The sequence below is a fragment of the Dendronephthya gigantea genome, unplaced genomic scaffold (genome assembly GCF_004324835.1).
Source record: "Dendronephthya gigantea isolate DGI-Jeju-01 unplaced genomic scaffold, DenGig_1.0 000033F, whole genome shotgun sequence".
In the NCBI taxonomy this organism is placed as follows: domain Eukaryota; kingdom Metazoa; phylum Cnidaria; class Anthozoa; order Malacalcyonacea; family Nephtheidae; genus Dendronephthya; species Dendronephthya gigantea.
In genome coordinates, this window is record NW_021163043.1 from 732,378 (window position 1) to 746,723 (window position 14,346).

At 36.0% G+C, this 14,346-nt stretch overlaps 1 protein-coding gene across 1 annotated transcript; it reads right to left on the reverse strand.

Moving 5' to 3' along the window:
* Positions 1–1,693: 1,693 nt before the first annotated feature.
* On the reverse strand, positions 1,694–5,306 carry LOC114525195 (transmembrane protein 205-like). The gene is made up of 3 exons (XM_028546415.1): positions 4,882–5,306; positions 3,192–3,361; positions 1,694–2,652 (listed from the first exon to the last, which is right to left on the reverse strand). The coding sequence occupies exons 1-3, from the start codon at positions 5,102–5,104 to the stop codon at positions 2,365–2,367; spliced, it is 681 nt and encodes a 226-aa protein (XP_028402216.1). The 5' UTR covers positions 5,105–5,306; the 3' UTR covers positions 1,694–2,364.
* Between the last annotated feature and the right edge of the window lie 9,040 nt (positions 5,307–14,346).

Below are 14,346 nucleotides of genomic sequence, written 5' to 3' on the forward strand. Positions count from 1 at the left end.
GTATTTGTAGATTTTAAACAAAATGCCCTTTCAATAGCTCATGCAGGAGTGTCTTTGAGCACGATAACATTTTATTTCATTTTGTTGGCTGCAATATGGTGATAAACAGCCATTCAGCTGGTTTGAAGCGTTTTAACCTTCTCATCGCACGATTTCTCGATAAGTTTTCACATTGTTCGCTTGTCGTATCTTGTCGTAGTTTGTCGTGCACAGTTTGATACAGTTGACAAACATTAACGAGTCGATTTTTTTATCAGTTCGCTTATCTCATTTGCAACGAATGTACATGAAAGAATTATATAAGAACACAATTTATTGAGCCCCGGAGTCTATGATTTAATTTAGAACACTAATGTCTAAATGTGGGTAGTATAACCACGAGGTATAATAAATATGTAAAATTGGGCGAATGTTGCGAATTAATTATATCAGTTTGCATGCCACGTGTACAACGCTGACGTGTCCGAAAGTCCAGACTCAAACGTCATAGCGCAAATCCCCATTTGCAGAGGTCACAGCTGCTGGCATGCGTGTGAGCGGTTGTGGCCTCTCATCCACTCATCGCCAAATTTATCGCGGCGAGTTGGCGAGTTAGTTTTGGCCGCCAAAATTGACCCGCTGCCGAGTAATTTCGTTCAATCACAATGATTGACAGCTTATATTAATAAGACTGATGCAAATGCCCTAGCCAGTTGCGAGTTGATTTTACAATTGAAAAGGCCGATGAAAAGCCTTTAAGGTAGAATATATAAATGATCGGGAGACCAAAATAAAATGGGATTATTTTTCGTTCCAGTTCTCGGATTCAAAAGGAATGTGGCCACTTGTATATTAGTCATGAGAATTGTCGCATCAGAGGCGTAGATTTTCCGTTTCACGGGAGTCAATATGGTTTTCTAATAGTAAAAGAACAAAGTTACTTTGAATTCTCAGCATTACTAACCATTAGCTTCAAATCACGTTCGAGCATTAAACAATGAGACCTTTTGACGATCTCGCAACGTGCTGGGTGACACTGGATCACCACGGTGGACAGAAAGGCTCATTATTATTAGGTAATTAATAGTATTATTATTATTAAGTCATCAAAGTATTAGCAGTTAATAGTGGCCCTGCCCAAACCGTGATAAAAAAGCTTCAGGAACCTGCTTGGAGGTGATATAACCTAATAATGTCAATAGGAAACGTTAAATATGTTGACTTACGTATAATTTTATAGTGTGACTCTTTCCCCGAAGGCAAAGTGGATATTTGTCGATCCGGCTACTGAATTAAAATTTAGTTACAATGAATAGAAAGCATAGCCTAACCTTTGACTAATATATGCTTGACTAATTTTAGAAGGTACTAAAACAGTGTTAAACAAAGAGCCGGTAAAACTGAAGATAAGGCGACTGGGTGATTATTTTTTTAAATTACGCTCAAGCAGTGTGGGGGTTCATGCAAATGGCTGGTGATAATTAATGAATAAGGAAGTTGCCATTTCCCAATCGGGCTAATCATATCAGTTCAATTTCAAGAGCAAAGTAAACTCGCTATCGCCATCTCTATTGGCATTTACGAATTGCAAATCACCCAGCACAACATTGTACAAAAATATGGTTTTATTCTAACCTTTCTTCACAAATATCTTATAATAATAATAATATAATATATTATATAATAATAAACTACACATTTAAATAATCTTGCTATTTAAAATAACCATCCCACGTATCACTGATGTAACATTCAATGTTTTTTCAGTCCAATAAGATTTAAGCATTTGTGACGAGGCGTTCGAATTCGCCAGCCACCAGCTCACGTCATTTTTGGCGCGAATGACGTCATAATCTGTCATCGGACGCCATCTTGGTTTATTCTACGAATCTCAGTTACATCTGCTTTGAAGCAGACAAACTGAATTGTTTGACTTTTTTTATTTTGTTACTTCTCATGATGTCGATCGTATCATTCGCCGCGGTTGGGTTTTGAAATACTGCGATAATAAAAGCATGATTTTAGCCTGCACCGCATGTTTGAAAATTGAACCAAGATAGCGGCCATATTGCAAACCAACCATAGTGAAACTACATAGTTTTCGCGATCAAATTTAAGCAATTGTTCAAGGCACGTTCTTACATCAAAAATTTGAATGCGAAATTCGTAATCGTATAGATTCGTAATCTATATGAATCCAGTCCAGCAAGCTAAGGTTGCTACTCGTAGCTAAGGATTAAGCTTTAGAAAAGGGTCATAAGTAGGGATGTCGTATGTATATATCCAATGATAATACAATTATCCTAGTTGCGATTATAAATACCCTGTCTCTGTCAAATATCTTATTGTTTTTGAGCTATACTGAATAAAACAGTCAAAGTTGCTTCACTGCATTGTGAGTTTAGTGGCTAGACACCAAATGTTCACGCCACACGCTCCGTAACAGAGAAGGTTCACGAACGAACAAAACATATGCATTACTAAGAATTGTTTTCGTATCGACATGTATTCGGCGTCGTCTTTGACAAGATTTAGGCAAACGGGTCCGACGCCATCTTTGATACCGAGAACTTTGATACGGGCCGCTCTGACCTCAACTAAACGGACTGTTTCTGGACCAAGATACGTAAGATTGAACACGCAACACATCAGAGAGACGATTAAGCCGATTGTCTAAAACGTAAGGGAATTATCAATTTCATCAAAGTGCATCAGTTGAGTTCAAATTCCAAACAAAAAAACTTTGAGTGTTTTTTATATGCGATGACAATTATAAACACTGCTCAAATTACTTCATGTTTCTCCTTGGCACGTTCATGAAAAATCAGTTGCTTTTTTAACTATTTTACCATGCAATGCAATGACTTATGGCATGTACATTCAAAAGCACATCTGTGTCTGTGAGTAAATTTTACAACTGTAAAACTATGCTTGACTTATGTCAACTCTACTGGTTCTTCGTGTATAGATAAAATTACCTATCGTAATTCTTATTAAATGCCTGTCGTGAATGAAAGAATTCCAACATCATAGATTACTTGGTGTTTGTCTCAAAGTTCAAGTGCATATAGTTTGACTGTTTGATTGTTCAATGTCTATTGCTATATATACAAGCCTTGGATATTATTCTGAATAGGCAGACGCTTTCGGACACATGGGCCGAAAAAAAACATTATAGACAACTATTCCATTGTCTCCAAAAGATCTCTCACCTGATAAAATGCCATTCTGTCCCCTTTAAACGAGACGACAGGATTAAGATGAAGATGTGTGAGTAATGCCACGGAACTTGTTATAAATCCTGCCGTGAAGTACAGTGGAAACATCTTGCTCTGAACCGCAACAAAAGCTGTCCTTTTCAGAGTCTTGTACATCGTGAATCCTTTTTTACAATAATAAAAAATGATACACTTTAGTCTTTAGATTCCTAGCGATGCGCAGCTATTGTGTATATAGGTATGAATGACGTGAATTCTGAAATTTGAGTTGGCGGTGCTGACGAGGGAATCGTGCAGAATATCATTTAGGTAAATCTATACGAAATGTCGAAATCCTATATAATGTCCAGTTATATTCTATGACTATATATAAATATATATATGTTCGGTGCATAACAATAGTGGCTGTTTTGAAAAGCTGACGGCTTCTCTTCTGCTCAGGACCAATGAAACAGACGCAATGAAAATTAGCCAAGTTTAAATTGAAAAGAATTGAAAAATTAAAAAGACTGAAATTAAAAATTGAAGTTATAAAGCGCACGATTGTTCCCGGCAATCACGAGCTTTCAAGGACTTATAAAAGACAGTCTTTGTGACTTTATTTTTTTTCTATATCTAAAGCGTTGCTAAGCAGCTAAATGAATTGAAAGAAAAAAACTAAAAATATCCAACATCGCACTTTGAATCATCAGACAGGTCCCTGCATCAATGCATGACCTCTGCACAAAAAATGTACAAAAAGTTTTTTGCTTTTTCGAGTGGCCTTTGATTCGAATTTTTTTCTTGAAATTTATCTAGCTTCTTTATGAAATAATTTCCAAGCGCGTCACACCATTGTGAACTAGGTTCATGCATGCCAGTTGGTGTTGTTTTGAAGTATGTCCTCAACATATTTGAGATAAGATATATTTTGCTGTTAGCCGGGTTTAGTGTCTCTCAGAAAATTCACACGGTCCTGAGTTAGTTTCAGACAAAACAACGTCACCATTTGATGTAGTTTATAACAGAATTAAATAATATTTTCATTCATCAGTGCAACTTAAACCCAAATATTTGCCGAACGCTCGGATCTCCAGATTTGATATTTTTCAATAAAATAAAAATAGACATTGGGCAATAATTGTGTAACTGCATGACTCGTGTTAGAATATTGATGGAAAACCTTTTAGAAAATTCGAAGATACCGACGAGAAATACATTTACTGATGCAACAGATTTATGCATAAGTTTCAATCTGATAATGATTATACGGCTACAGCGAGTTCTTCATTTTGAGCCTTTCTAGCCATTCAACTCACAATATTGCAATGTGATCGATAAATCATATCGTATAATTATCAGAGTTTGTTTAACGAGATATATTTTAGGCTTTTACGGGTAATTTAGCTTTAGAGTTTAACTTTAAGCTTAACGTCTGCATGTGCCATACAACTGCAGATAAAATCTATCTGTCAATCATTATTTTCACATGCCTAATGGCCAATTTTTTGGCAACCGAGTTCAAAAATTTTTGTTTCAATTCAGGCAGCCTGCCTGTTAACTCGTATTATATGCAATAATCCGGCTTTCGTATTTAACCATATACGCGACTGTCAGACCCTATCTTACAGAATCTATTATACATGATCTTACGATTTATAAAACATGCCATTTATTTGTGTTTTGATCAATAAACACATCTCACCTGAAACGTGAATCCAGAACTGAACACCAACCCAAGTGGCAAAACTGAAAAGGTGAATGAATTGGACAGTGGTCTTCGTGAGTTCCGACGATTTTTCTCGCTTTCTGTCGGATGACGTGTACATCACAAAGCCAACGGTGACCAGAAACGCCGCTGCGTGCGAAAGCACTCCATTATGGGTCGGATAAACCGAGTGTTGAACTGTTTTGCCTTTCATAAACATGATCTCGTTTTTAAATATAATGAATTCACTGTATTTCTATGTCCTGTGCGAAAGATTCTTGCTTCTATACTGCTTTTGCGAAATCTTCGAGTTGATCAAATCACCAATGCTGCTAACCAGTCTAATGAGGTTTTCGCAGATGGGTCGGCATTATATACGCTTCGCGTGTTATCATAAGTCGTGCGATTATGCATTTACAAGTATCGTGTTACAGTCTTAATGATCTGAGTCTCAGACTCTGAGATAAAAAACACAGGTGTTAAAAAATGCACTTCACTCAATAAAGGCTAGTTTAGCGATGGTAGGCTTACAATGCAATTATTTGGCCGAAATAGAGCAATTTTTAGCCGAAGCAAGTCTAGTTTGAGGAAAATACTAGAAAATTGGCTGGGTGTTTGATAATAATCCTAAGAGCGCTGCGCAAGCCGGATTTAGAGCATATAGCCATATAGTACCCTCAAGTACTTCCTTCCATATAATTTGGGTGATAAAATATGTTAATTATATGTATATCAGAACTTCCTGATTTTTTGCTGGGAGTTCGACGTCAGTATCGTGGGTGGCAAAAACCGGTTATCGTGGTGCGTCGCGAGTAAAATGCTTTTGACCCACTCACTTATTTCATTACGTTGCAACTTTTTTTTCCTCGTTTTTTTCGATCAATAGGTAAATTTCAAGATCTTGATAATCTGTATTAGAAAACGCTAGATTGCAGTCAAATCTGTCAGATGAATTCGTCATCGACGATGATTTTTTTATTTCATTATTTACCTTGCTGTTGGCGTTGTTACTTTTCCGGAACCAATGTGGTTTGGTATAATGCCAGCATTGCACGACGTGAGTATTTTGATTTTGGCTGGAAAGAGCAGGTCGGAATTTTTTTTCGAGGAAGTTTGCAAGTCTCCTCCCTTACGTCTGTGCTTAGCCCAAAGGCTTCTTAACAAATGGATATTTCCAATGCGATTTGCTTCTTCTATTTGATAGATGCGAAAGGGTGAAGAAGTGATTAATGCTGGTTCATATAAGTGCATATATACATGCATCAGCTAATGTAAAATGTAAAATCATCCCCCCCCCCCATCATTCGTTACATGATCATGATGACGAAACACGCACATAAAATTGCTGAACATAGCAACAAAACGGGCCTTGAGATTAGATTTTTTTCGCATGGGAAGCAAAACTCTTTTGCATCATTAAAAGACGAAACTCGCACATGAAATCGCGTAAAAAATTGTAAACGGGCCTTGAGATTTGTCGGTGTTTTAATTTTTTTAATACGAAATCAAAGTCGTATTATTTTGCCTTGACGCCCACGATCCACGCGTCACGACCCACGCACTCATCGACTAAATATGACGTATGTTCGGGAAGTTGATCGCCCTGAGATGATGAATATTGCTATGACGGATACCTTAATTGTTGTTGACGCAAATGATACCTTCCATTCAGCACGTTTTGAAGTTGTCAAATCAGAACAGCTTCCTTGAAATAGCCGTTGATGTAGGCAAGACCTCGGCGGGAAAGTCGTATCGGTACAAATTGATTCTGTTATATATGCATGGATAGATATATACGAGATGAAGTAATTAAGTACGGAATGAAAAATCAGAGAAAATGCATGGGTGTTCTTACAGAATATCGGCAAGCAAAATACTGTTCTAAACAGCTCTCCTGCAAGTCCTATATATGATCCAGGAGATAATTACTCTATAAGACGATTAAAACACCCAATAGCTCTTTACTTCCTTGGCGGCCCGAAAGAGTGAAAGTGTCTATTAATAATTCCCTTCTTAATTTTCACCAATTTTCACAAAACAGCCAGACAGCATTCGATACATTCTGCAAACGTTTGTAGGTGATATGATTTTGCAGCGAACCATGCGAAATTTAGCTTGCATCGTGTTGAAATTGTGAATTTTCTAACTCTTAGCATTCCCTGTACAATCGCGTGGATTCACATGTGTAATCCATGTTGTAATCCAGTTATAAAATTAACGAGGGGAGCAAGTAATCTAATTACCGCGGCACGGCCTATTTTCGTGATATTTTTATGCATTAATCATGTTATTTTAATATCTTGCACATCTCAGTTTCCCAAAGGCGAGAAAAACAGCCTCCAAAACACCGCGGGCTTTAGAATATTTGGGATTCATCGCGGATTATATGCACAAACAGAATATATTTACAACTTAGTAAACCCAATTCTCTTAAAAATCCAAAATATCTTTCACATTTCCGTTCGAAAACATGTCCAGTTAGACCAACATCAGTTCGAAGAAACGACGGAAATTGGCGAAGTCTACAGCCTATAAGTCATGGGTTTTATAGTCCGACGTGGACACCGTCTCATCAGCAATACATGCCGAAAAACACGAGAATATTTTGGGCGTAAGTCCGTTCTCGCATCCATCGGTTCACAAATAGATCGCCGCGTAAGTACTTGGGGAATTTTAATCCGATATATTCGCGAGGTTCGTATCAAGATTTTGCCTTTCCGATGTTGGAAAATTTTCCAAATAAAGTAAGAGACATATAGTTCAGTTGAAGGAGCCTATACCCTCGGATAAAAAGTCGTTACAATCAGATTAAGAAACCGCGCTGAATTTAAAGTCGAATTTTGAAGTTAAATAGTTGACCGCTGCATTTGCACATAAATGACGTAATCTAGTGGCATTTTTTTATCTGCATGACGTGTGTTGTTATTGTGCTCTGACCGGAACGATTCAATACTGTCGCAGGGGATTTACATTTTACAGAAGTGCATCAGAAAATCCCAAACAAACAGCATGGCTTGTTGAAGAAGAGGATACATATATCGGAAACGTTTGTGGGTGATGTTCTTGGCATTATAGCTTGTTGTAAATAATGACATCATCAAGCACTCAAGTAACCAGAAGTTCACTAATATTTCAGGCTTTTCAGTTGAAAAGCTTTGGCAAAAACCAATAAACATAACAACCAGTCTACGATAAAATATCTAAGTATTCCGATTTTAGCAAATGTTTTAAGCGAAGTATAAATTTAAAAGCTGTAGAGGTTGCCGTCAGTCTGTAGCAACTATTTCAGGTTCAAATGATCTACTTTTTAAAGCGATATATCATATAGCCTTTGCTCATATGTGTCTAGAATGTCATTGGTATGCAAAGTTTTAAATGACAAGAGTAAATGAAACATGCATCCTAAATTTCTGTTAAAGTGAAGAATGTTTTCAGAACGCTAAAGCGGTTTTTGAAAGCCAAACAATTCATAAATAAACGAAAAAAGTTAACCTTAAGTCCTTATGCACATACTTGTTATTGTTGCCATGTAAAAGGTGTTTGCAAAAAAATTAGGTCAAAGACCAAATTACGTCTCATCTTTATTAAAAAAAAATAAATGAAGAAAATGCTCAAAAAGATTACCAGATATCTAAGTGCTTGCAATGCAATACTCTTGAAATGGTAGGCACGCTTACGTCAGCCAGTATTACCTTAATATCTATCCATTTAATATAATATCCATGCTAATTGTGATAACAAGATGGCTGAAGTGCATTTCATGATAAAGTGTTGTGCTCGGAAATGGCTTTAAAAGTCAACCGGTCTTCATCCTATTTACATATAATCCACGCTAATAGTAAAACAAGTTATACCATGAAGTATTAGCCTCGGAAATGATTCGAAAAAACGAAACTACGTCCCTTAAAATTACAAGTTTAAACATTAATAAAACGGGATTAACTTTCACAGAGCTTTCTTCACCTGTCTTAATTAATCGCGTGGAATTCCGGAAACCTCCGGAAAGCTCCGGAATTTACTACATGCGCAGGTTCGCACAGTTTGAGATTTTGAATGAGGCATATGGAAAGCGTACAAAGATAAATACTTAAGTTTGACGATATAGTTGTGGGTCAGTGAACTGAAGATATTCATTACAATTTCGTACATTGTCTTGCCAAGTCTGTTTATTTTTCAAAACAAGCATAATTAACCATGGTCAATCAGAATTAGTCGAGAGCTAACTCATACCGTTTTTGAAAGATGAACAAGATTTGCGATTGAAGATGTATTACTATGTGATTTCGACGAGTCAATTTTATTCGCAATTTTAACACTGATTTCGATAAAATATATAGAATAAGCACTTTTAAGGATTGAAGTAGCTCTTGGAAGAAAAAAATATGATGGAAATTAAAATCCCCAATCCGAAATATAATGTATATAATAATATCGCAACAATCTATACACTATATGGCAGAATGTAAGAAAGCAACACTCTGTATTCTCTATATTTGCTAATAGCTAATTGTCATCTCTGCATTACCTCAGTCCCATAGCCTCCTAGGACGGACTAGTTTGACAAAAACAGTAATTTGAATTTTGAAGTGATTGAAATCGCTAAATTTTGCGATGACAAGCAATGAAAGAAGTTCCGTTACTTCCATAGTTATTGCTATATACTATATAGCAATATTACACATTTAAATATTTTCAACATACAGGATGAAATCCCAGACAGAAAGTTCAAGACTTTTATTATTATGACTGCACGAGAGATCATAATTTATAACAAACACATGTTTCGATAGCGTCTATATATAGACATAGTATAGAAATGTTAACAGTTTTTGATATTGTTTACACCCGATTGAACTAAATTATGTAACTAACCATCTGTTCCAGTAGAGAAATTAACGTAAGGTTTAGAAACAAGATTATATTCATATCATCATATCAAGCACCGCTACTATCGCCAAATATGTTAATTTAGCGCGGAAAACCCGAATCGTGGGGTTTTATGTGCAAGCAGTATGTTATGAATAAGTAACTATAGCGATTATATTCTATACGAGTCTAAAGTAAAAAAAGTTATGTTCACAACATATAAAATTAAATATGAATAAATTGATTCAGTCATCGCAGGTATTTCTGAAACAGGGGGCATATATTCAATGTTATATGAATTTTGACTTCATGTAACAAAATACTATATACGTAACTATAGGTATATATAAACGTTGTCGGGTCTAAAGTGGATGCGTTAAGTCGTAACGTACGATATCGACACTGCATGATTATAATATTAAGATGCAAATCTTTTTTGCGTCATTTCAGGTCTCATTTGCATAATTTGCCCGTCGAAATGTCACTGGCCTAACTGATAACGACGAAATGTCTAGCCCACGGTTTACGTACTTGCCGTAAATTCTATTGTGATAACATAGTTGCGTGCAGGAGTGTAGCAATTCGTCCGAAGTTTAGAACTTGTAGCATAGACAATCCAGATGTCTTTTGGATTGTCTATAATGTGTGTAGGTTAACGAAACATTTGACATGCATCAATGTTTCAAAATGTTACCTACGCCTAGGAAAATTCCATAACAAGAAGTGTATTGCAATCGTGACACAGCTGTATACGGCTTTCACACGTCCTTATAAATCTTAATTCTTCAAGCTAAGCACAGCTGAAATTTTAAAATAGAGCTATAATTTTGACTCCTAAAGTGCTTTAAAATACAGAATAACAAATACTTGACCTTTAGGGACTGCGATGGAACTTCAAGATAAAACAGGCGAATGAGAAAACATTTCCCAAGGTTATTTTTTTCTCGAGTTGAAAGCGGATTGCAGTTCGATTGCATGGGCTGAAAGGTTTATCAAGGGATAACGTATGGCTTGTATATACATGATACTTATAGCTATATATATATATATAGGATTTCATAAGCAGACCTGTCCTTTTGGCAAGATATAGCTAATTAAAGAATCTGCACGCGCTTTGCATGCGCTTTGCATGCACTTTGCATGCGAGTGTGACATGCAGCCCCTAAACGCGTTTCGTCAAAAGTTTTGAGATGGCAACATAGCGTTGCAAGGTTGTTTTGAAAGCGCTTGCTTGAGCTTCCTATAGTTAACAAGTTTCATATAAACGCTGGCAGTCGCGTTTATGAAGTACGTTTTAAAAACCCTCTAGCTGATAAAAGACTGATATAGCTATTGCATATCTAAATATATTTTCAGTTGTAAACACTAAACTGGTACTACTGAAATGGTCATATTAGTCATATAGCTTCGCTATAGAAATTGGTGAGCTTCTGACTTCTACTTTATACCTAGAAGTGTACTTGTATAATAAGTGATGTATAAGTTCTCAAGTCTTTGAGCTAAAGATCTCGCGTGGCTGTTAGCTCAGGACGTTACTCTCGGGTGCGGATAGTTTTTCGTGAGGAATTCGCCTCGAGAGGCAAGTTTCTCACTGTGTGCGGATGGTTTTCGGGCTGAGTTAACTGCCTTGCGAGGTCCTTTGCTCAGCTGATAGCTCTCGTGTTGGGCGGGCTTTAATTAAATCGCGGTAGCTTTATTTAAACACGTGAGTGTACTGCATATGTTAATTTTATGGGATCGGATAAGGTGAACAATAAGCAAACAAGAGAAAAGTGAACAAAATAAGCCTCGTTTAATACTCGCGTGATTGATATTTATATATTTTTATATATAGGCTTATATAGCTATATTGACACGCACAACCAAATTGCCTCAAAATCGTAAATTTACTTTTAACAAAAATATTATCGCGAACTATATTAGCTATATACTTATATTGATAACTATAAGGAAGTGTATAATCAAATAGCATTAATTTCAAAGCGGATTTTGAGCTTTTATCGCTTTTATATGGACTTTGGAGCTTTATCTTTGAAGTAGCTGCATAATATAATCCAGGATACCAATTGAATTTTATGCCAACTTGAAGCTGTGATTAATTCGAAAGTCAAAACTGATTTGCAGTACTCACTCTTATGTCCCGTGATAGTCATGTGAACTTCTTGTTGACGTTATAACATGGTGTCAACAGTTTGTATTTTAAAACTCTCCCAACGCAGGCCAAAGGTTGTTTATTTTACGGCGCAGACTGTTTATGCGGTGTATTTGATTGCAAAGTTGTTACTTGTTTGATCATCGAAGACTCTGGTTAATATATTAGTAAATAGCTATGGTGTATAGTTTATTTTTTATTATTCTGAATTTTTTTTATCATTTGGTTAAAACTAGCTATAAATTATATTCAGCTGTCGTTGGAATTATGCCACAAGGACTATTATCTCAGGAATGCAGAGTATATATAAAAATGATTTACAGTCGGCATGTGATATATTTGCGACTTTGGAAATTCAAATGACATCTGTTTGTTAACCATGGTTGTTTACCATGCATTTACAAAAATGAAAGTATAAAAACTAAATGAAAGTATAAAATGAAAGTATAAAAACTAAACAGATATACCTAAATATATTTGCATTCATGCATGGTCAGCTTATAAACGAAAATTTTCCGTAATGAACTAATTTGTTTAAGGTTTTTCGCTTAGTTTACGGACTGGAACTTTTCAAGCGATCAATATTGCTGCATTCATGATTTCATCAACTTCATGGACTAGTTCAGGTTTATAATTGCATTCATTCAAAAATCTACTCTGTCCATGCATAAAATTACGATTTCTTCAAAAACTCGGCTGCATTCCTTACGAGTTACGACTTCGCTTTAGGCAAAACATATATATATATTAATTACACATGCATGCAAGTTGTCTTCGTCAATGTCTAGAAGAATATCTTTGTGATAGCTATATTAAAAACTTTGTTACAGCCAACACAAACATAACCGCATAGCTCCTCTTATTTTAAATTTATATTGATTTCCGGTCTTAGCGCTATTAATGGAATGTGCATATTTCCTCTGGGTTATCGAAACGAAATTTTAGTGTGCCAAGTTTTAGCGAACACCCAACGATATAAACAAGTTTATTACAAGAGTTCGGATTTCACAGCTGCTTTGAATAGTGTTAAACCGGACAGGGGTGTTCTAGAAGCACTTTCGACTATATATAAGACCGCTCCTATATACGATATCCCTAATTCCTAAATATCAAAAGTGAATTGCTACCCGTGAATTATAGCTATACGTAGATACATGAATAGGTGATTAGCGGCTTAACTTTGGACGTGAGAGACTGCTTTCCGAGATTTCGTCATTGCGGTGAAACTCTTTCAAACCCAACTTCCTAAACGGTTAAAAACTATAGTCAAATACTCAAGTCATTCAGTTTCGCATGTTCCAGAAGCATGAGGACTAGCACATACATTGTGTAAAAGAGCTTTCTCACGTCTGCATATATAGAATAGAGAAGCGAGCGGTAGCGACCACCTAAAATTTGCCTAAATGCATTCATGGACGTTTTTCATATTTTTGATTATGAAATACAATCATTCCTATTAAATCAATTAATAAAATAGCTTCTTAAATCTTACATCTACTTGATCATGTCGAAGGATGTCGAAAAAATCTGAAATTTCATATCATCTTCACTACGTTGAAAACTATAAATATAGGTACATTAGCTAGGCTTTATCACAAGCACTCAAACCTTATAATATTTCTTATATTTGGAGTAACTTGTTTTGCAATTAGCCTAGCAACCAAGGCAAATCAGTATAACCGACCTAGTAATAGCTATATATTTTTCAGTACTTTGTATATTATATACACAGTTTATATAAATTCACGCGGCTAGCCTAAGTTTGACGCGTACCGTATGCAAATTTTACGGGAAGTAGAATGTTAATTTTGTCTGAACTTCTGGCTGTGTTTAATTTGTTAAATGGCTCCGAATGTAAACTCTTTGTCTCAAACATGAAACCCACCCTCAGGAAGATTGAACTCTTTGCATCATTGTTCGTAAATATGTTCGCAATATACATATAATACAGCGTGCCTGCGATCGGGCTACTGTGCTCTTTGGAACCTTGTAACGGTGACTTTATTTTTTTTCGGTGGCGTGATGATAATTATGTTTGTTAGAAATTTTTGAATAACGATAGAATACAGGGTTAAAAGTATAGATGTATCTGCTAAAAAATCCCAAGCATTTGCAGAAATATTTGTACTATTTCTATTCTTAGTGTTTCATTGCGTCGGTCGATATTAATTTGAATAGAATTAGCTTAGTTTAGCTGCGAAATATTGCAAAACTGGCGGGAAGCAAAGCTCTTTGAAGTTGTATCTCGTATTACGCGCTTAGAGCATTTCGTAAACATAGCGCAATCTCGCAAGCCAGGCTTTTCTGCCTACGCTCCACGGCCCAAAAAATTGGTGACTGCATTTTTCGTGCTGGGCGGATGTAAATAACGATATACTTGAATGCATAGCTATTGGAATACTCTAAAGTTTCAAGAACTCTGTATTGTTCATATAATTCTCGGG

Bases quoted from the DNA above. Each gene is read 5' to 3' on its own strand.
- LOC114525195 (XM_028546415.1), bottom strand. From the start codon at position 5,104: ATGTTTATGAAAGGCAAAACAGTTCAACACTCGGTTTATCCGACCCAT. The intron at 3,362-4,881 runs GTGAGATGTGTT...ATTGTAAAAAAG, and splicing joins GTTCTGGATTCACGTTTCAG to GATTCACGATGTACAAGACT. The intron at 2,653-3,191 runs GTGAGAGATCTT...CTTACGTTTTAG, and splicing joins ACAGAATGGCATTTTATCAG to ACAATCGGCTTAATCGTCTC.